Source organism: Salmo trutta, chromosome 18, assembly GCF_901001165.1.
Source record: "Salmo trutta chromosome 18, fSalTru1.1, whole genome shotgun sequence".
Classification (NCBI taxonomy): Eukaryota; Metazoa; Chordata; class Actinopteri; order Salmoniformes; family Salmonidae; genus Salmo; species Salmo trutta.
In genome coordinates, this window is record NC_042974.1 from 23,024,265 (window position 1) to 23,048,267 (window position 24,003).

The 24,003-nt window shown below is 42.9% G+C and overlaps 1 protein-coding gene across 2 annotated transcripts; it reads left to right on the forward strand.

The window, feature by feature from the left end:
• Positions 1–252: 252 nt before the first annotated feature.
• Positions 253–18,746, forward strand: LOC115153034 (cytochrome P450 1B1-like). Of its 2 annotated transcripts, none has more exons than XM_029698046.1 (3): positions 253–779; positions 934–1,954; positions 17,144–18,746. In XM_029698046.1, the coding sequence occupies exons 2-3, from the start codon at positions 942–944 to the stop codon at positions 17,754–17,756; spliced, it is 1,626 nt and encodes a 541-aa protein (XP_029553906.1). In that variant the 5' UTR covers positions 253–779; positions 934–941; the 3' UTR covers positions 17,757–18,746. The 2 variants fall into 2 exon arrangements, with proteins under 2 accessions (XP_029553906.1, XP_029553907.1); XM_029698047.1 differs by having other exon boundaries at positions 253–759.
• The last annotated feature ends 5,257 nt before the right edge of the window (positions 18,747–24,003 follow it).

The window sequence follows — 24,003 nt, forward strand, 5'->3', positions numbered from 1 at the left end:
CGATCACGCCTTCTCTTCTCTCACAGATCCGACAAGAAGCCGGCGCGCAATGAATTAGGTTCATTGTAGTTAATTACCACGTTTTCTTGAGAACAGATTTCCAAAATTAAAGTGACTTGAGCTGATTTCCTGGTGTTTTTACAGTCTTTTATGTTTAACAATTATTATTATTATTATATATTTTTAATACAACATATTTATTTATTTTAGCTCAGAAAACTTGGGGGGCCAAAGTAAAACCTCCCGCAGGCCAAATTCGGCCCGCCGGCTGCCAGTTGGGGAACACTGGAGTTGGTGTGTCGGAGAGACAGACAGAGAGGGAGAGAGAGAGGGGAGGGAGGGGAGATGACAGCTCTACAATAAACCACGAGTCAGACGCTGACGAGCTATGATGCTATTTGACACTTCTGTTTAAAATACATCATAACTTGGAACAACAGAAAGCTATTCACATGTGGAGAGTGGAAGATCTGGAACTGCACGATAATATAAATGAAGTTACTGGACATAATAACTGCATATATTTTATGTCTATTGGGCAGGTTTTGCGGATTTCATTCTTCAATAATTCTTACTTTCAAGCTGGATCCGCTATATAAATAAGTGAGACCTAATTAGCGCGTTTCTTGCGTTTGCATTAAAACGTAGCCTTACAATCTGCATCGACGGGATAGGAGCTTATTCAGTCAAACATTAGTAACAGAAAATTACAATTAACATCAGGCTGTTTCTTAGAAGAAACAACAAATGAACTGCAAGGTGGTGCTTATTCATTCCCGGTATTTGACTCATTACATTTTGTGCCATATTTTGCTCTGTAATATTTCCGCTCGACTATATTTGTGTCTCAAAATAATGATTATTGAATTTACTTGTATTTTGCCCTATAATCAATAAATAATTTTTATAAAACTAACTTATTGCTTTCTCTAGGCTCCGTAATGAACTTGCAAGTTATATTCGAGGAGATGACCCGGCCAATGCCAAGGAGTATAGGCCTACTATTGGCGTCTTTGACTTTTCTCTTTGCCATGCTCCTGTGGCGCAGGATCAGGCGGAACTGGGAAGTACACAGCCCGCCTGGACCGTTCGCTTGGCCGGTCATTGGGAACGCTGTAGAGCTTGGCAACACTCCTCACCTCTATTTCTCTCGCATGTCACGGAAATATGGGGATGTCTTTCAAATCAAACTGGGCTGCCGGGACGTTGTGGTACTGAATTGCGACGCAATCAGGCAGGCGCTCATCAAAAAGGGATTTGATTTCGCAGGCAGACCTAACTTTGCCTCGTTTCAATACGTTTCCAATGGCGATGGCATTGCTTTTGGTACATTTAGCGAATGGTGGAAAGTGCATCGAAAAGTGGCCCAATCTACTGTTCGGATGTTTTCTACCGGCAACATGCACACCAAAAAGGCCTTCGAAAACCATGTTGTCTGCGAAGTAAGGGAGCTGCTCCATATTTTCCTGGTAAAAACTAAAGAGCACCAATATTTCCAGCCGATGACATACTTGGTGGTATCAACCGCTAACGTAATGACCGCCGTGTGCTTTGGAAAGAGGTATTCATACGACGACGCAAAGTTTGCGCAAGTGGTGGGACGAAACTATCAATTCACCCAAACAGTGGGAGCTGGAAGCATCGTGGATGTTATGCCTTGGCTCCAGTATTTCCCCAACCCAATAAAAAACATGTTTGAAAACTTTAAAGAACTCAACCAGGAGTTCAGTAAATTTATCCTTAATAAAGTTGTCGAGCATCGAAAGACCATTCAGTCAAGCACCATCCGGGACATGACAGATGCTTTCATCATGGCATTGGACCATTCTCAGGACAGCTCACCAAGGGTCTCACCAGGCAAAGATTATGTGCCACCCACTATCGGTGATATTTTTGGAGCAAGCCAAGACACACTATCTACTGCACTCCAGTGGATCATTCTGATACTTGTGAGGTAATACATATTCATTTTGAATCAGCTAAAGTGAAATTAAAGTACTATTTTCCCCCCCCATATGTTCTGTTAACAATCGCCTATGTGTAAAATTGAGAAAGCCCTACATGTAAAGTGAATAAATTATATGCGTAAAGTGGAGAAAACATATGTCTAAAGTGGAGAAAGCTATTTTTTACTGGGAAAATTACTTCATCTCCTAGTATGCCACCATCTCACAATCAACATAAAAAACGAAAGAGCAGTTCTGCTCTGCTCTTTCATTGTTGGCAGGGTACTGTACTTGCTCTTGAAATCGGCACTTCAGTAGCAGAACTATGATGTTACGTAATAGTATTAAATATCAGAAGCGCCCAGGCAGGTATTGGCAGCCTAAAATGAGGGCTCGGCTGTTTTTTCCTAAAATATCGCTTCAGGAAATAACGTATTCTGAGCAGTAGAACATGCTGTGTGTTGCCAGTAGGATTTACAGTAGGCATACTGTAGCTTGTTTGCGCAGGAAAAATAAAAGCGTTTACATACCTAGTAATTAATGCAATTGTTCTGAAGCTGATAGAGGACCTAATGAATGTGTTTTGTTTTATTTATATTTTGATGTCTTGCATTTTCTGTAATTTCTGTAATTTGGGGCTCATCTGTAAAAGACACCTTGGTCTCAGTATGATTCCCTGATAAAGTAAAGGTTAAATAAAAAGTAAATAAAAGTGATAATGCCCTCGAAGCCAGTGTTTGTAGGATATATTGGCACAAAATGATTTAGTCTCATGACTAACAATCGGGCATTATCACTTAATTATACAAGTGGTGGGTCTAATCCGGATTGCTAGTTAAAAGCGCATTTCAGCCGGTGTCTATTCCACAAGTTACCACCAGCTAAATATATGACATTAAAATGCCCATTTACTCTGTTCCATCTGACTGCGCATTCCATTGTCTCATCAGCCCAGCCAAGAAATGAATGAACTTGATCTCCACTATAAAAAGCATCTAGATATTATCTCACATTTGTTTTAGACTAACATTTCGTTTTCCTGAAGAGAGAGCACATTTTCTATGCCAGGCGAAATCGTGCCTCAGCTCATTGTTATGGATGTATCCAAATAAATGTCTCTAGAAAACAGTTAAACAAATAAAAATGCAGCTACTTTTCTGTTATTCTGGCTGCATTTTTGACGTGACTGTAAATTAGCCGTAGTTGGCTAGCTACCCAGCTACCACAGTGGATCTGGGCCGATTCGGGCTGAGAGTCGGGGCACTCCGCTGAGAGTCAGACTCTGCCGACGTCTGGTAGCCCGAGTCTGGGCCGCCTTTGGCAGTATTACCACAGATAGATGAGTAGAACATCTTTGGTATTACTTATGGATAGGATTCCGGGCCGACTCAATCAGTTCCGTCCCCCCGGAAGAGGGCCGCAACTGGGCCAATTCCTCATTGCTAGCTGGGTGGAAAGTAAGGGATTAGAACGTTGCCAGCCAGTATGGAAATGGAACATTCAGAACTAACGACTGGGTCGCGTCCATAAATACAGAGCAAAAAGACTGAACAACTGGGTCTCGTCTCTGGCAACCGAACCAATAGAACATGACCAGCCGGTTTGGGTAGCAACCCCAGATTAGTGTTTGGGACTACATATCATGGAATGATGAAATAGTATGAATAAATTCATCAAAATAAAGTTTTTAATGAAAATATGTCAATCATTATCTGAATATGTTGGTAACCCATGTTTAATAGTGATAATGCCCTCGAAGGTGTCATTGGAGGATATATTGGCACGGCTTGCCGGCCTAACAACAGCCATGCAAATATATCCTCAAACGGAAAGTATTCAGACCTCTTGACTTTTTCCACATTTTGTTACGCTACAGCTGTAATGATCGTCAAAAGGAGTAGACCAAGGTGCAGCGTAGTATGTGTTCATGTTGATATTTATTTTAAATCTGAACACTTAAACAAAATAATAAACAATGGAAAAACGACTGTCACATTTTGCAGGCTTTACAAAGCATTACAAAAATAAGATCCCACAACTCAAAGAGGGAAAAGGGCTGCCTAAGTATGGTTCTCAATCAGAGACAACGATAGGCAGCTGCCTCTGATTGGAAACCATACCTGGTCAAAACATAGAAATGTAAACCATAGAATGCCCACCCCACACCCTGACCTAACAACATAGAGAAATAAACCGTCTCTCTCAGGTCAGGGCGTGACAGTACCCCCTCCAAAGGTCGCAAACCTGAACCTATATGGGAGGGTCCGGGTGGGCATCTATACTTGGCGGCGGCTCTGGTTCGGAGCGTAGCCCCCACACCACCCACTGATCCCCCCGCTTCTGTGTCGCCGGAGGAACCAGACCGTGGATCATCGCCGGAGGCTCTGAACTGCCGACCGCCGCTGAAGACTCTGGGCTGCATGCCGCCGCTGAAGACTCTGGGCTGCAGGCCGCCACTGAAGACTCTGGGCTGCAGACCCCCGCTGAAGACTCTGGGCTGCAGACCCCCGCTGAAGACTCTGGGCTGCAGACCGCCGCTGAAGACTCTGGGCTGCGGACCGCCGCTGAAGACTCTGGGCTGCGGACCGCCGCTGAAGACTCTGGGCTGCGGACCGCCGCTGAAGACTCTGGGCTGCGGACCGCCGCTGAAGACTCTGGGCTGCGGACCGCCGCTGAAGACTCTGGGCTGCGGACCGCCGCTGAAGACTCTGGGCTGTGGACCGTCGCTGAAGACTCTGGGCTGCGGACCGTCGCTGAAGACTCGGGGCTGCGGACCGTCGCTGAAGACTCGGGGCTGCGGAGCGTCGCTGGAGGCTCCGGACTGGGGAGAGTCGCTGGAGGCTCCGGACTGTGGAGCGTCGCTGGAGGCTCCGGACTGAGGAGCGTTGCTGGAGGCTCCGGACTGGAGGGCATCGCTGAAGGCTCCGGACTGGAGAGCGTCGCTGTAGGTTCCGGACTGGGGACCGTCGCTGCAGGCTCTGCGCCATGGATCATCACTACAGGTTCCGCACATTGGATCATCACTGGAGGCTTTGTGCCATGGATCATCACTGGAGGCTTTGTGCCATGGATCATCACTGGAGGCTCTGGGCCATGGATTATCACTGGAGGCTTCGTGCCATGGATCATCCCTACAGGCTCCGGGCCATGGATCATCCCTACAGGCTTCTTGCCATGGATTATCCCTACAGGCTCCGGGCCATGGATTATTACTGGAGGCTTCGTGCCATGGATCATCCCTACAAGCTCTGGGCCATGGATCATCACTGGATGCTTCGTGCCATGGATCATCACTGGAGGCTTCGGACCACAGATCATCACTGGAGGCTTCCTACGTGGAGCTGGAACCGGTCTCACCGGACTGGGGAGACGCACAGGAGACTGGTTGCGCAGAGCAGGCACCGGGTATACTGGGCCGTGGAGGCGCACTGGAGGTCTGGAGCTTAGGGCTGGCACACCCCATCCTGGCTGGATGGTTATTTTAGCCCAGCAAGGGCAGAGCGCTGGCACAGGACGAACTGGGCTGTGCTGGTGAACGGGGGGTACCTTGCGTAGAGCTGGCGCAGGATAACCTGGGCCGAAGAGACGCACTGGAGACCAGGAACGCTGAGCCGGCACACTTCTTCCTGGCTGACGGCCAACTCTAGCACAGCAACGGTGAGGAGCTTGCACCGAGCGCAACGGGCTGTGAGTGCGCATGGTGACACAGTGCGTATCACCGCATAACTCGCTCCCCACGGTAAGAACGGGGAGTTGGCTCAGGTCTCAACCCCGACTTCGCCAATCTCCCCGTGTGCCCCCCCCCCCAAAAAAATTGGGGAGCGTCGCTGGAGGCTCCGGACTGGAGGGCGTCGCTGAAGGCTCCGGACTGGAGAGCGTCGCTGTAGGTTCCGGACTGGAGAGCGTCGCTGTAGGTTCCAGACTGGGGACCATCGCTGCAGGCTCTGTGCAATGGATCATCACTACAGGTTCCGCGCCATGGATCATCACTGGAGGCTTTGTGCCATGGATCATCAACTGTGCTGTTTCACAAAAGTTCTGAACATATATACATTTTACAGACACAGTATATTTTACATGAGTTAACTTGTTGTTTTTGATTCCACCCTTCAGCTACACTCAACCCCTCCCAGCTATCTCTTAACACTATCCATTTTTATTTGTATTTTCCATATATTTTTCAACTGTGCTGTGATGTTTCACAAACGTTCTGAACCTTTCTATTCTCATAGTTTCTACAAATTGTAAATGAAAGATAAACATTTTTGCTAAAAGTAATATTATATTATTGATTGATTGACTGTGACTTTTCAATTCCCCCAGGAGTGCTATCTGCAGAGATAGCTCCAGGTAAATGTTGCACTTCTTCAACCATTCATGGACCTGCGACTGAAAACAAGCTACATATGGACAGTACCAAAACAAATTATCTCTTCGCACAAAAATCTGTAGAGTTTGGATGGTTGTATCCCCCAAATATATAACATTCTATTGGTTGGAAGAATTTTGTATAATAATTTAAATTGAAAAATTGAACGTTTTGAATCCGGCATTGTTTTGCATATCAGTTCATAAACCATGTGCCATGGAATCGGTACATCGAAAATCTCTTCCCAACTAGTTTGCATTCTACAGTATGTAGCACCTCTGTCAATTGTATGGTCCTTAAAGAAAACTGGTATACTTTTTTATTCATCACAATTTTCTTTAACCAATTTTGATTCTAAGTTTTGAATCTGCCGTTGTTTTGCGTATCAATTCATAAACCATGTGCCATGGAATCGGTACATCGAAAATCTCTTCCCAACTATTTTGCATTCTATATGGAACCTCTGTCAAATTTTTGGTCCTTAAATGAAACTGGTATACTTTTTTATTTATCACTATTTTCTTTGAAAATCTTTCATCTTTAATGCAGGACTAACAGACAAGTTCCTTCCTTTTTCCCGCTTCCAATTGCCTCTTCCAATTTTTGTGGCAATGCTGCAATTAGTTGGTTGTAATTTTGGGTAGCGCAGACATTTCCATATATTTTTGTTAGCTGCATATGTGACATAACTCCACCAGTCCTATTTGTGATATAATTTACAAAGATTATACCTTTAACATTTTTTTTTAATCAATTAGTTTATTAACCACAATATTTTCTGTATTATTTGTTCTGTCTTTTTTGATGGATTAAACTGAAATTGCAACCAACTTTCTATTGCTTGTTTTGAAAATAGTGATATTTTGGAGGTTGTAATCTGAATAAAGGGAAAAAGACCATTCTTGAACATGTGGTGTGTAACGTAGACGCAGGGAGTCAGGAAGCAAGTGCAGTTAGTGAGTTTAATAATGAAGAACATGAACGATACAAAACAAGAAAAGCGTCTAAACATGGAAACATGAACAAAATTGCCTGGTGGGTGATAACAACGGAGTGCTATATAAAGGGGAAGTAATCAAGGAGGTGATGAAGTCCAGGTGTGCCTAATGAGGCGCAGGTGTGCGTAATGACGGTTGCCAGGTGTGCATAAGGATGGTTTGCCAGGTGTGCGTAAGGGTGGGTTGCCAGGACCGGCGGTTAGTAGACCGGCGACGTTGAGTTCTGGACAGGGGGAGCAGGAGTGGACGTGATAGTACTCCCCCCCCGACTCCCCCAACACGTGGGTCCAGCCGAAGGACAACGCCGGCCAGGAAGACGGCCCCAAGGACGAGGAGCGGGCCGGTCTGGACGGCGAAGGTGGAAATCTCTGATGATGTTGGGATCTAGAATGTCATCCACCGGAACCCAAAACTGCTCCTCTGAACTGCACCCCTCCCAGTCCACTGTAATTGGTAAGTTACCTCATTGACCCTCTGGAGGACTTTGAATGGCCCCACGAACTGGGGGCTCAGCTTCCAGCAGGGCAAGTAGGAGCGGGAGGTTCCTTGTGGAGAGCCAGAAGCATTCACCAGGATTGAAAATGGGTGCCTAACTGCGGTGGCAGTCTGCCTGCTCCTTCTGGTGCTGGACAGCGCGTTAGAGCCTCATGTGGGCAACGTCCCAAACCTCCCCTGTGCACCGGAACCACTCATCCATCGCAGGGGCTTCAGTTTGGCTCAGGGTCCACGGAGCCAGGCTGGTACCCCTGGACGCACTGGAAGGGAGATAACCCCATGGAGGAGTGACGAAGTGAGTTCTGGGCGTACTCTGCCCGGGGAAGATACCGGGCCCACTTCCTCTGCCGGTCCTGACTGTGACTCCTCAGCAACCTCCCCAGCTCCTGGTTGGTCCTTTCCACCTGTACATTGGACTGAGGCCGCTACCCAGATGTGATGCTGAACGTGACCCCCAGCTTCTCCATGAAGGCTCTCCATACACGTGAAGTGAATTGGGAACCACGGGTGGAGACGAAGTCCTCCGGAAGGCCACTGTACTGGTGTTTTGCAGGTACAATTTAATGAAGCTGCCAGTTGAGGACATGTGAGGTGTCTGTTTCTCAAACTATACACTCTAATGTACTTGTCCTCTTGCTCAGTTGTTCACCGGGGCCTCCCATTCCTCTTTCTATTCTGGTTAGAGCCCGTTTGCGCTGTTCTGTGAAGGGAGTAGTACACAGCGTTGTACGAGATCTTCAGTTTCTTGGCATTTTCTCGCATGGAATAGCCTTCATTTCTCAGAACAAGAATAGACTGACGAGTTTCAGAAGAAAGATATTTGTTTCTGGCCATTTTGAGCCTGTAATCAAACTCACAAATGCTGATACTCAACTTGTCTAAAGAAAGCCAGTTTTATTGCTTCTTTAATCAGGACAACAGTTTTCAGCTGTGCTAACATAATTGCAAAAGGGTTTTCTAATGATCAATTAGCCTTTTAAAATGATCAACTTGGATTAGCTAACACAACATGCCATTGGAACACAGGAGTGATGGTTGCTGATAATGGGCCTCTGTAGGCCTATGTAGATATTCCATTAAAAAAATCTGCCGTTTCCAGCAACAGTCATTTACAACATTAACAATGTCTACACTGTATTTCTGATCAATGTGATGTTATTTTAACGGACCAACAATTTGCTTTACTTTCAAAAACAAGGACATTTCTAAGTGACCCCAAACTTTTGAACGGTAGTGTAGGTCAAGTGGAATATGACTAAAGAGTTTCTAGATCGTCTATGAGGCTGTGGAGGGATCCAAATTGTGGATTTAAAAAAAGCATGAATCATCAGCATACAATGACAACTTTGTTTTTAAGGCATTGATTTCTAACCCCTTGATATTATTGCTGGATCTGATTTTAATAGCTAACATTTAGATGGCCATAATAAATAGATATGACGATAGTGGACAACCTTGTTTTACTCCTCTTGACAGTTTAATACTTTGAGAGAAGTAGACATTATTTACTATTTTACACCTTGGGTTACAATACTTATTATTATTTATTTAACCTTTATTTAACTAGGCAAGTCAGTTAAGAACAAATTCTTATTTACAATGATGGCCTGTCCCAGCCAAACCTGGACGACGCTGAGACAATTGCGCACCACCCTATGGGACTCCCAATCGTGACCGAACTTCAACCCATTTATAACAGATTCTCTAAAATGTATATAGATATTTTTTTAAATTCAATATAAAAATTGAAATATTCCAGGCATATATTCAAGGCATTCCAGTCGTACTTTATCAAAAGCCTTTTCAATGTCAGCTATGAAAACCAGGCCTGGTTTCCCACGTTTTTTTATAGTATTCTATTTTTTCCAGGATTTATATTATATTATCTCAAATGTATCGTCCATATAAAAACACCTGTCTGATTGGGATAAATAATATCCGACAATACCTTTTAAATTCTATGCGCTATGCATTTTGCAAGAAGTTTTGCATCACAACACTGAAGGGGCCTCCAATTTTTTAAATGGACCGGATCAGTAATAATGAAATCAGACCTTCTTGTTGAGTATTTTTTTAGGAGTGGTTAAAACATGCTAATAACAGTCCTCTGAGTATATCAAAAAAGGTTTGGTATACCTCCACGGGTATGCCATCCAACCCTGGAGTTTTCCCAGGTTTTAAATTATTTAATTGCATCAAGAAGTTCCTCCTTGGCCTTCACATGAGTCTTTCTGTATAGCTGTAAATTTTACATTATTAAAATAAATAAAATACATACAGTTATCTTCGGTTAGTGGAGATGGAGGAGACTGAAATAAAAATGTACTTAAAGTACTTTGCTTCCTCTTTCAAAATATTGCTTGGTAAATCATGGGGGACTCCATCATTTGTCACAAGTTTCAGTAAATTATTTTTGGTAGCATTTCTATGTTGAAGATTAAAAAATGTTTTGGTGATTTTTACCCAATGTTCCATCCAGTTCACTTTATTTTTATAATATATTACAGTTGATCTTTCTTGAATAAGTTCCTCCATTTCTTTTTGTTTTTCTTCTAACTTATTCTGTACCTCTATGGTACAGTTTTTATTGCTACTGTATCTATGTGTACTATTAGTTCTTCCATTTCCTTTATTAATATGGACTCTTGACCAAAATTGCTTTTGTTTTAGATATAAGTACCGAATTGCATGGCCTCTAAAGGCACATTTAAAAGTGTCCCATACAATAAGGGGATCTGCTGTACCTATGTTATGTCTGGAAAAGTCTGTCCTCGTTAAAAACTAATTATGATCCAACAAGCTATGATTATATTTCCAATATCCTCGCCCACGTGGAAATTCTGTAAGAGTAATATATATGTCAATTATTTGATGGTCCGACTGCATTTTGTCCCCTATCAACACTTTTTAAACTTTTGGTGCCAGTAAGACTGACATAAAATAGTGGTCAAGACGACGAGCTTGATTGAGCCTCCGCCATGTACAGTTAAAGTTGGAAGTTTACATACTCCTTAGCCAAATACATTTAAACTCAGTTTTTCACAATTCCTGACAATTCCCTGTCTTAGGTCAGTTAGGATCACCACCTTATTTTAAGAATGTGAAATGTCAGAATAATAGTAGAGCGAATGATTTATTTCAGCTTTTATTTCTTTCATCACATTCCCAGTGGGTCAGAAGTTTACATACACTCAATTAGTATTTGGTAGCATTGCCTTTAAATTGCTTTACTTGGGTCAAACATTTCAGGTAGCCTTCCACAAGCTTCCCATAATAAGTTGGGTGAATTTTGGCCCATTCCTCCTGACAGAGCTGGTGTAACGGAGTCAGGTTTGAAGGCCTCCTTGCTCGCACACGCTTTTTCAGTTCTGCCCACAAATGTTCTATAGGATTGAGGTCAGGGCTTTGTGATGGCCACTCCAATATAGATACTTTTGTACCTGTTTCCTCCAGCATTTTCACAAGGTCTTTTGCTGTTGTTCTGGGATTGATTTGCACTTTTCGCACCAAAGTACGTTCATCTCTAGGAGACAGAATGTGTCTCCTTCCTGAGTGGTAGGACGGCTGCGTGGTCCCGTGGTGTTTATACTTGCGTACTATTGTTTGTACAGATGAACGTGGTACCTTCAGGTGTTTGGAAATTGCTCCCAAGGATGAACCATACTTGTGGAGGTCTACAATGTTTTTTCTGAGGTCTTGGCTGATTTCTTTTGATTTTCCCATGATGTCAAGCAAAGAGGCACTGAGTTTGAAGGTAGGCGTTGAAATACATCCACATGTACACCTCCAATTGACTCAAATTATGTCAATTAGCCTATCAGAAGCTTCTAAAGCTATGACATAATTTTCTGGAAATTTCCTAGCCATTTAAAGGCACAGTCAACTTAGTGTATGTAAACTTGACCCACTGGAATTGTGATACAGTGAATTATAAGTGAAATAATGTGCCTGTAAACAATTGTTGTAAAAATGACTTGTGTCATGCACAAAGTAGATGTCCTAACCGACTTACCAAAAGTATAGTTTGTTAACACGAAATTTGTGGAGTGTTTGAAAAACGAGTTTTAATGACTCCAACCTAAGTGTATGTAAACTTCCGACTTCAGCTGTATATCTCACTAGGTCAGGATATTTGAGCCTCCATATATTCACTAGTTCCAATATATCCATGACATTTGGGATTTCCTTAAGTGAATGAAGGGGATAGTTTGTAGTGTGATTTCCTTTATGGTCCATTGAGGTATTTAAAAAACGTATTATAATCTCCCACCATAATAATAGAGTATTGCATTGCTTGTAGGTTTGATCAATTGTTTTTTTACTGTACCAGTCAAGGGTTTGGGCACACCTACTCATTACAGGGATTTTCTGTATTTTTACTGTTTTCTACATCGTATAATAATATTGAAGACATCAAAACTATGAAATAACACATATGGAATCATGTAGAAACCAAAAAAGTGTTAAACAAATAAAAATATATTTTATATTTGAGATTCTTCAAAGTAGCCACCCTTTGCCTTGATGACAGCTTTGCACACACTTGGCATTCTCTCAACCAGCTTCATGAGGTAGTCACCTGGAATGCATTTCAATTAACATGTGTGCCTTTGTGGAATTTCTTTCCTTCTTAATGCATTTGAGCCAATCAGTTGTGTTGTGACAAGGTAGAGGTGGTATACAGAAGATAGCCCTATTTGTTAAAAGACCAAGTCCATATTATGGTAAGAACAGCTCAAATAAGCAAAGAAAAATGACAGTCCATCATTATTTCTTCAAGTAGGAACAGGAACAGATATAGCCCTTGGTTCACTCCAGACCTGACTGCCCTTGACCAGCACAAAAACATCCTGTGGCGTACTGCATTAGCATCGAATAGCCCCCGCGATGTGCAACTTTTCAGGGAAGTTAGGAACAAATATATACAGGCAGTTAGGAAAGCAAAGGCTAGCTTTTTCAAACAGAAATTTGCATTCTGTAGCACAAACTCCAAAAAGTTCTGGGACACTGTAAAGTCCATGGAGAATAATATCACCTCCTCCCAGCTGCCCAGTGCACTGAGGCTAGGAAACACTGTCACCACCGATAAATCCATGATTATTGAGAATTTCAATAAGCATTTTTCTACGGCTGGCCATGCTTTCCACCTGGCTACGTCTACCCCGGTCAACAGCCCTGCACCCCCCACAGCAACTTACCCAAGCCTCCCCCATTTCTCCTTCACCCAAATCCAAATAGCTGATGTTCTGAAAGAGCTGCAAAATCTGGACCCCTACAAATCAGCCGGGCTAGACAAACTGGACCCTCTCTTTCTAAAATTATCCGCCGAAATTGTTGCAACCTCTATTACTAGTCCGTTCAACCTCTCTTTCATATCGTCTGAGATCCCCAAAGATTGGAAAGCTGTCGCGGTCATCCCCCTCTTCAAATGGGGAGACACTAGTCCCAAACTGCTACAGACCTATATCTATCCTACCCTGCCTTTCTAAGGTCTTCGAAAGCCAAGTTAACAAACAGATCACCGACCATTTCGAATCCCACCGTACCTTCTCCGCTATGCAATCTGGTTTCCGAGCTGGTCATGGGTGCACCTCAGCCATGCTCAAGGTTTTAAACGATATCATAACCACCATCAATAAGAGACAATACTGTGCAGCTGCATTCATCAACCTGGCCAAGGCTTTTGACTCTGTCAATCATCACATTCTTATTGGCAGACTCAACAGCCTTGGTTTCTCAAATGACTGCCTCGTCTTGTTCACCAACTACTTCTCAGACAGAGTTCAGTGTGTCAAATCGGAGGACCTGTTGTCCGGACCTCTGGCAGTCTCTATGGGGGTGCCACAGGGTTCAATTCTCGGGCCGACTCTTTTCTCTGTATACATCAATGATGTCGCTCTTGCTGCTGGTGATTCTCTGATCCACATCTACGCAGACGACACCATTCTGTATACTTCTGGCCCTTCTTTGGACACTGTGTTAACTAACCTCCAGACGAGCTTCAATGCCATACAACTCTCTTTCCGTGGCCTCCAACTGCTCTTTAATGCAAGTAAAACTAAATACATGCTCTTCAACCGATCGCTGCCCACACCTGCCAGCCCGTCCAGCATCACTACTCTGGACGGTTCTGACTTAGAATATGTGAACAACTACAAATACCTAGGTGTCTGGTTAGACTGTAAACTCTCCTTCCAGACTCACATTAAGCATCTCCAATCCAAAATTAAATCTAGAATCGGCTTCCTATATCGCAACAAAGCATCCTTCACTCATGCTGCCAAACATACCCTCGTAAAACTGACCATCCTACCGATCCTCGACTTCGGTGATGTCATCTATAAAATAGCCTCCAACACTCTACTCAACAAACTGGATGCAGTCTATCACAGTGCCATCCATTTTGTCATCAAAGCCCCATACACTACCCACCATTGCGACCTGTATGCTCTCGTTGGTTGGCCCTCGCTTCATACTCGTCGCCAAACCCACTGGCTACAGGTTATCTACAAGTCTCTGCAAGGTAAAGCCCCGCCTTATCTCAGCTCACTGGTCACCATAGCAGCACCCACTCGTAGCACGCGCTCCAGCAGGTATATCTCACTGGTCACCCCCAAAGCCAATTCCTCCTTTGGCCGCCTCTCCTTCCAGTTCTCTGCTGCCAATGACTGGAACGAACTGCAAAAATCACTCAAGCTGGAGACTCATATCTCCCTCACTAACTTTAAGCACCAGCTGTCAGAGCAGCTCACAGATCACTATTGTATTATTGACTACATGTTTGTTTATTCCATGTGTAACTCTGCGTTGTTGTTTGTGTCGCACTGCTTTGCTTTATCTTGGCCAGGTCGCAGTTGAAAATGAGAACTTGTTCTCAACTACCCTACCTTGTTAAATAAAGGTGAAATAATAATAATAATAATAATAATTTAAAAAAGTGAAGTCGCAAAAACTATCAAGGGCTATGATGAAACTTGCACTCATGAGGACCGCCACAGGAAAGCAAGACCCAAAGTAACCTCTGCTGCAGAGAATAAGTTAATTATAGTTACCAGCCTCACAACTTGCAGCACAAATAAATGCTTGCCAGAGTTCAAGTAACAGACACATCTTGACATCAACTGTTCGGAGAAGACTGCGTGAATCAGGCCTTCATGGTCAAATTGTTGTAAAGAAACCACTACTAAAGGACACCAATACTAAGAAGAGACTTGCTTGGGCCAAGATACACGAGCAGTGGAAATTAGACCAGTGGAAATCTGTCCTTTGGTCTGATGAGTCCAAATTTTAAAGATATGGTTCCAACCACCAGGGCTATTTGTCCAAGAAGGAGAGTGATGGAGTGCTGCATCAGATGACCTGGCCTCCACAATTACCTGCCCTCAACCCAATTGAGATGGTTTGGGATTAGTTGGACCGCAGAGGGAAGGAAAAGCAGCCAATAAGTGCTCAGCATATGTGGGAACTCTTTCAAGAATGTTGGAAAAGCATTCCAGGTAAAGCTGGTTGATAGAATTCCAAGAGTGTGCAAAGCTGTCATCAAGGCAAAGGGTGGCTACTTCGAAGAATCTAAAATCTAAAATTTGATTTGTTTAACACTTTTGATTGCTACATGATTCCATGTGTGTTATTTCATAGTTTTGATCTCGGCACTATTATTCTACAATGTACAAAATAGTAATAATAAACCGTTAAATGAGTAGGTGTATCCTTTGACTTTGACTGGTACTGTATATTTTCAAAGAAGCATGGATCATCGTTATTTGGACCGTCTAGATTAATGAGCTGTATCTGTTTATAGTCCAATAACATACTTAAAATCATCCATCTACCTTATAAATCTGTTTGGACAATTTGCACATTTGGATAAAAATTATTGTTAATAAATATAATCACACCTTTTGTGTTTCTTTGCCCATGGGAGAAGTCCTTTTTCCACACTACTTCATCTAAAATTGTTGAATGGGTTTCCTGTAAACAGTAGATATTATATTCCTTGTCTTTTAGCCAGGTAAATACTGATCGTCTTTTCTTATTATCTGCTAAGTCATTACAATTATAGCTGGCTATACTTATTTCACCATTTACCATACTGAGATACAAGTTTCAATTCTATTTATCATTATATATGTTGGTAAACTTACCATTAAAAAATGCCATAGTAATTGAGTGTCCATATAGCTGTACCATGATATTTGCATTGCTACTAAGTAAAGTAAACCTCCAATTTTCCTTCACTATTCCACCCGCTAAACCCCCACACCCCCCACCGGCAGACCACCTCTGTCCTACCAGATCCCAGGGCCCCGAGAGACCGGGACCCATCCTTCGAAAGAGCACACAGTACCACCCACAGAACAGAAGTAGATCAACCGCCAAAAGCATTTCCAACGCCCTCACCTCGATTTGTATTATATATACTTATCAAAACATATATATAAAGAAAGAAAGAAATAAAACTCCCCATGGGTTACTGCAGCTATTGTTGCCAGCCCTGCCACTACCTGGGTGGAGGCACCCCACCAGAATCCCCACCGGCTAGGTACAAGATCATCAAGTTTCTCATTAGCAGCTTTGAGAATTTCCTTGTATATTATGCTCTCCCATCAGGGGGCTTTGGCTTTGTAGGACCAACCCTGCCAGGCTCAGAATCTTGAGGGGTTGGTACTGCTTTAGTGGGTCCATAAGGCCTTCACCTTAATGTATGGGTCGCTCAGTTGGGTGTCTAGGGTATAGGGTTGGGGACCGTTCCATCATGATAGAACAAAAATAACTAAACTATATTTATAATTTATTTTAAAAATGATATCCCATATCTGCACAAAATTGAAAGCTCTCTCTCACAACCTCTGCTCGCAGACACACATGGGCTCTGGTATTCACACCCATTTCCTTTTTCACTCATTTAACTCCACACTTTTCCAAACACAAAAACACACACCCCACCTTCCATCACAATACACCCACACATACCCACATACTGTGCCTTCTATGTCCTCCGTTTGCTCTGTTTTCATCCCTACCGTATTGATTCTGAGTACTTTTTTTATTTGCAAAAAATTCAAAAAAATATCATTATGGGGTATTGTTTGTAGATTATTTTTTAGGACATTTTTTATTTATTTAATCCATTTTAGAATAAGGCTGTAATGTAACAAACTGTGGAAATAACCTGTAACCTGCTGCCCATAGTTACCCACCAAAAATGATTTATCACTACTGTATTGAGAATGCCCTCAGTGTTGAAATAGAGGTTAGCTTCTCAATAGGAAATTATTGAGGAAATGATTTAATTACCTGTGATCTGAGTGTTCACCTTTGACCTTTTCCTATAGGTTTCCTCATATTCAGCTGCGTCTCCAGGAGGAAGTAGACAAAGTGGTCGACCGGAGCCATCTGCCCATCGTCGAGGACCAGTCGCAGTTGCCTTACGTGATGGCCTTCATCTACGAAATGATGCGCTTTACCAGCTTCGTGCCGCTCACCATCCCCCACAGCACCATCACCGACACCACCATCATGGGCTACACCATCCCCAAGGACACAGTGATCTTCATCAACCAGTGGTCCAGCAACCACGACCCCACCAAGTGGACTCACCCGGAGACCTTTGACCCCCTGCGCTTCCTGGATCAGGACGGCTCGCTGAACAAAGACCTGGCCAGCGGCGTGCTCATCTTCTCCTTGGGAAAGCGACGGTGCATCGGAGAGGAACTGTCAAAGATGCAGCTGTTCCTATTTACAGCATTGCTGGTGCACCAGGCCCACTTTAGTCCCGACCCGGACAAGCCACCCACCATTGACTACACCTACGGACTGACCCTGAAGCCCAATAACTTCTCCATAGCAGTGAGTCTACGGGACAGCATGGAAGTCCTCGAGAAGGCTAGTCAAAAGCCCCTCTATGGGGGGACTCAGGAGGACACCGGCAACTCCAGATCAGACTGAGAATAGAGTCACTAAATGAAGCTTGAAAGGAAAAAACCACTGAAGTAGATTAATTAGCTGCAGTTTATCCTCATGTGCCATCAGGTATCAGCGGCCCTGGATGTTCTGACAAAAATCTGCCTCCCCCTAAACTATGTACAGCAGTGGTCGGCAATAGTTTATGCCTTGGGAAAAAAAATGTCTCACCTGAAAGTAGGAGGAACAGAACACAATATCAGCCCAATTCATAGGCCTACACTACAAATTAAACACAATGTTTAACACATCTAGTTAGTAGGCTATATAATCAGTTCAATGACAATAACATAGCCTAATATGATTTCGTTGATAAAATCACCAATGTCTCTATTAAATTCGTTTTTTTAAAAACATTTTTGTGTGCTTTGATTGGGGAAAAACATCTTCCAATCAAAAGAAAATGTTGGGCTGTAAAAAGAGGATAGTGAAAATAGAAGTTTCAGGGAAGAATGGACAGAGAAATATACATTCTTACCTTATTCTTAATGTCAAACAGCTGTTTGCAAATAATTACATCTTAGACATCCTTATGAATCTAAGCATGGCACTTTCAAAAGTTACCTTCCCACGTAGCTCTACCTACGCAGAAAAATATAAGCTTCAACTGCTTGCTACTCCTCCATTGCATAACCCAAGAACAGAAGTGCTTCTCTAAAAGCTGCCTGGGTGTAAACAAACATCTTCTCTTTTCAGAGAGTGAAAATGTCAATTAATAGCGACAGACTTTAGGGACAGAACAGCAACGTCAATGTGTTTGTCTCCTTGAATATTATAGGCTGCAGCTCAGCTTCAGAATGTCATAGAGAGGAATCAATATATCCCGATATGCATCGGAAGTCATGTCTTTCGCGGGCATTTTCATTTTTTTTCTACCATAAGGCGTCACAGAGTTAAGCATTGTTATAGAAACTTTTATATAATCTGGATACTTTTTATGTATTTATTTCAAAATATAAAGAAAACAAATACATATCCTTTTTGTCCTTTTCTTTAACAAATGGTATGGGATACCCTCACTCAATTTGAGCCCAAACACACCAAGCCATTCCCAGACACGGATGTATTTAAGGAGTGCATGTGACAGTTATTGGAGGATTTGGCTATACCGATATCTATGCATAGCATAATTGTGTTTGTCAATCAGGTAGGCCTACCCCGTTTTTGAATAGGACGAAATAGGCTACAATTTATTTATGTAATTCTATGATTAGGGCCATAAAATGTTGGCGGGCATGTGCACATATGAGGTCCCTTACCGGGTAGAAAGGAATTTTACTTTAACCCCTGCATCGGAGAGTTACAATGTCGCAATCACTATGCAGCCAACTGCCTATAGTAGGAAACCGAGTTTCTTACTAATAATATGCCACCTGTTATCACACATGGCACGACCCCATATTCATGTAGAACTGTAAAAAGAGAGATCATTTGAGCTCTTCCTAAATGCATGGCGGGCCTCGTTTCGCTGGAGCAGTGTAAAATAAGCTTTCTGTCAATGACCCAGCCTTAACAAATGTTGTTTATTTACATATCGAATTTGATTGTCCAACATCAGTTTCAGCATTTCTTCATTTCGTGGCCCGCCTAGAATGGCCTCTGCTGCATTGCAGTCGGCGATATTTTCTCTGGGTAGCTGTCCAGGGTCCTGAAATCAAATCAAAGATACACAGCCTTTCCACAAACTTCAGAAAGTACGCATTATTTGGCTCGTTCAACCTGCCGGTGGTCCCACGTAGCGCAGTGTTCTGGGTGGCCAATATGCGTATCAAGGCCTCTGCAGCACCTGCTGCCAATGGAGTCTCACCGTTAACAGCCTGTAGGGCTTGGGCATTAATAGTTTGCTTGGACACCACTCCAGCTCGTTCCACCTCTGGAAAATATCTAGGCGGTCATGCGACTTCTCATGCGAGCTGAGGTGGCACAGATTCTTCCAGTCCCTGGTTCCATCCCTGGCCAGTGTAGATTTGTACTTGTGTGAAAAACCCCCCCAGAAAGCTGCATTGTTTTTGCTTGGAATAAACGAGCCATGGTCACGCCACTCTCTCCCCGTTCGCCATCCTCCTATTGTATTGGGCCACCGAAAATATTCGTTGCCCCTCATCTCTTTGGAAATTCCACTCCTTATCCCGATGTGGCCCAGCCTGCACTAACATATCCTGTAAATATGTTTTTTTTGTCTGGGAGTCGGATTTAGCAGCAGCAGCACCACTGTCATCCGGGACATGGCGCGACAAATCTGAGTTGGGTTCCCAGATAGTAGAGTCTCTGCCGACATTGTTTGGAGGTGTGGCTCGACTGGTGCGACAATCTGTTGTTGTCCACCCAGAGAGCTGTCATCATCGGGGAAGTGGATGGCTCGGACTCCTCCGATTCGCCTTCTTCTCTGCTGGAACCAGCGAACGGGGGCTCGTCTGTCTCTGTGAATTTATTCTCCACACAGGCTGATGGACATTGCTGCATGCAGCAAATCTCTTTGGCTTAGAGATTGTGCCTCTTTTCTTATTAGTTAAAAAAATATATACTATATATTCGCTTCCTGGTAGTTTTTGTCTCTTAGACATGGTAGCAAATCTGGTTGCAAATCTCTATACAGTAGCTTCATTTTTAGCTGAAATCGTTTAGCTAACGTTAACAAGCTAACGTTTAGCTAACGTTAACAAGCTAGGTTAGGCTACTGCCTTAATCACTAATCATCTTCATTACGCACAAACATAAAAAAACAAACAATACAATCGTTTAATTGGCAGATTCATTTTAATTAATGTTTCACAATTTGATAACCCCATGTAAAAACATGCAGTGGGGATGTGTGGGGGCAATCACCATAGGATAGTGGGAGCGAACTTCGTGAGAAGCAGGAATGGGGTGGAGACTGCAGCAGTGGCTGGGACATCACCGGCGCTGAAGTAGCCGATCAGGCTCCCCAAATTCAAGTGCCGCCTTAGGCAACCACCGAATCTTGCCTAATAATGGGAGGGCCGGCCCTGGATGTCACGCTGCTTGCTAAACAAGTACCCCTTCCTTCTGATTTGCCTCACACCAAGGCTTTGAACCCAAGACTTCTGCCTTGCTAGCACATCTGCCATCCCTTGCGAAGCGTCTTACCAGTCGGCGCCACCGAAATGCCATCTATTCCGCCTCGGAAGAGGGAACACTTCAGGCTGAGGAGTGAGTTGCTCTTTTCATACATCTATATTTTCTTTGTTTTACAGGATATCACGCAAATAACTATGGCTCACATTTTTTTAAATAGTTTTTTAAAAATCAAGTTTTGCACAAGTATTGACATATCCTTTACTGGAAGCTGACATAACATAGTGTAACGACCCTGGGTTTATAAGCGCGGAAATCGACTCTGCCGCACGAGCATGCTTTTGGGGCACAGTGGATAGCGCGCCGGACTTCAGGCTAGAAGGTCGAGGGTTCGAGGCCTGCTCCCTGCCTGTTTCATTACATTGGTGTCAGAAGTAGCTTGCAGTGCGGGCAATGGTCTGTTCTTTCACACAGCCTGTTGTCCACTTCATTTACTATATTTTCTGACATACTGACCGGAGTTGATTCAGTCTTTTCACTTGCATCCACCATCTCAAGAAGTACCTTATGTTCCGAATATATCTCTAAATAAGGTCAATATGATACATTTTAATTTACATATTTGGCACTAGCCAAAAAAGACAGGGAATTCAAATGAGCAGCCCTTTCCTAAATTTGATATGCATTATGCACTAAAGTTTAACAGCACATTCAACTTATTATACCTGCTACGGCTATATATATGCATATAGTGTAAAACATTTGAAGTTGAATCAACTTTAAAAAAGCAAAGCAACCAGCTGCAACACAATTATAATATGATATTAAACAAAAAACACATTTTGGTAGTAATAACTTTTGTAGCAATATTAACAAAAATATGTGATTTGGTGCAATGAACAAAATCGATTATCATCAACCAAGGAGAGTTACATTTCTTTCCTCAACTGTGCCATAACTACACTGATTGGATGGACCATGTAAGTGGTCAGACTTTACTTTGCTTAGGTCTTATACCTGAGTAACTAATTACCAATGTAACCATCTTGTACTTACTAGTACTTACTAACAGGCTAACAGCCTGACTAACCAGTGTCTGTATGTAGCCTCGCTACTTTTATAGCCTCACTACTGTATATAGCCTGTCTTTTCACTGTTGTTTTATTTCTTTACCTACCTATTGTTCACCTAATACCTTTTTTCCACTATTGGTTAGAGCCTGTAAGTAAGCATATCACTGTAAGGTCTACACCTGTTGTATTCGGCGCACGTGACAAATAAACTTTGATTTGAAGTACTAGTAGTTACATGTAGTTATGCAGTACTACGTTATCCTGTTTCCTTTTGAAAAACAGAATTAGCAATAGTAAGTAGGCTACTTGCATACCTGTACTTACATACATATTTAAACTTATTTCCATCACAGCTACACTGGAATAAGGCCATAATAGTTATGTGCTTCTGAATGCTGAATAACTTATATTTTGTTCCAGATCCATACTCTGTTCCAATAGGCAAGGCAAGGGAGCACTGTAACAGAAACCTGTAAATTATACAGAAATATGTTGTATTATCAACAGTACATTTTTACTGCAGCATACTGTATATTATGGTGCATTGTGGGAAAATGTTGTGGGCAGGGAAATAATTGCTGTATTTTGAATGGTACAGTAATTCGACCCCCCAAAATACATTACTGTGCCGTATCTTTGGGACGCCAAAAACCTTTTCACCGCTAGTGGGCTCCCAAGTGGCGCAGCGGTCTAAGGCACTGCATCTCAGTGCTAGAGGCATCACTACAGACCCTGGTTTGATTCCAGGCTGTATCACAACCAGTGATTGGGAGTCCCATAGGGCGGGGCACAATTGGCCCAGTGTCCTTAGGGTTTAGCCGGGGTAGGCCGTCATTGTAAATAAGAACTTGTTCTTAACTGACTTTCCGAGTAAAATAAAGGATAAATAAATAAAAAATAGTGGGTGCATGGTATTGTTGTTTCTTGGGTATTAACATATTTTGAGGCGTGCCTTGTAAGATGCTATATTTGTTGTACCTGTGAGTGAGAATGCTGTACCAACTTAACTTGCAATTTAATATTTTTAAATAACAGGTTGAATTGTTTCAGAAAATAAAGGTTGCTCTATTTTCTGAAATAGCAGAGTTCTAAATACAGTGTCTGATACGTTGCATGACTTTTTAATTTCAGCAAGCAAAGGTACTGTATTATGGGCACAATGTTGGAACAAAGGGGAAGTGTTTAGGTGAGTCCTTTCTCTGTGTTACGTTTTATATCGCCCAGAAGATCCTGTACTTGATGAGTGAGGACAACTGTGTTGAATGTAGAGCTTGTGACAGCCACTATAAGTTTATTACAGACACTATGTCCTGGGCTAAAATTTGTGAAATAAACTAATATCCACAAAACAGTCATACCACTTCCAAACCATGTCTGATCTGGCTGTAAGGGACAATCATAATGCAATAATTCTGTATCAGCTTTTATGTAGAGTTCTAACAAGACCCCAGATTGGGACAAACATCAGTTTTCTTCCTGAATTCAAATGGAATTCACCCCAACCGTGGTATGCAGTCACTGATGTTTGTCCCAAGGCTCTCAGGGAAAGGGTGGGTGCACCAAAGGAAGGTCAGTCACTCCCCCCCCCCCCCCCAACCAGTCAGGTTCCAGGCCATTTGGCACCTCCTCATCTGAGCCGTGAGCTCTGTAATTTCTCCCTGTTCTAGGTGTCACCTGAACATTTCGTAACCCACAACAGTCTCCAGTCTGCTATTCCATCTGCAGTCTCATCTTCAAGACAAGCATGCAGACATCATGGTCAGAGATAGCGTTATAGCCACTTCTCTGACCCACATCTGGTTACAGCCACAGAATGCAACACTGCGATTAAACACATGAACATCAACTTTTCAGTCCAATATGAAAATTAGGAAGCATTTGGTCAGAAGTTGCAACAGGATTACTTTCACTGACATGGAATACTGTAGTTCCTTGCTGTGTTGAGGCAAATCCCGTTAATTTGGTTCAAATCAGCAGGCTAAACCATCTTCCTCAGGATTTCTTTTGAGTTGTTATAATACTGAATAGTGTTCCTTCGGGAGGTAGCTATTTAGAGTGAGTCTGTGCCATGGCAATACCCTAAAACATGACCAGACTAGAGGGAAGTAGGCCTGAATATGATC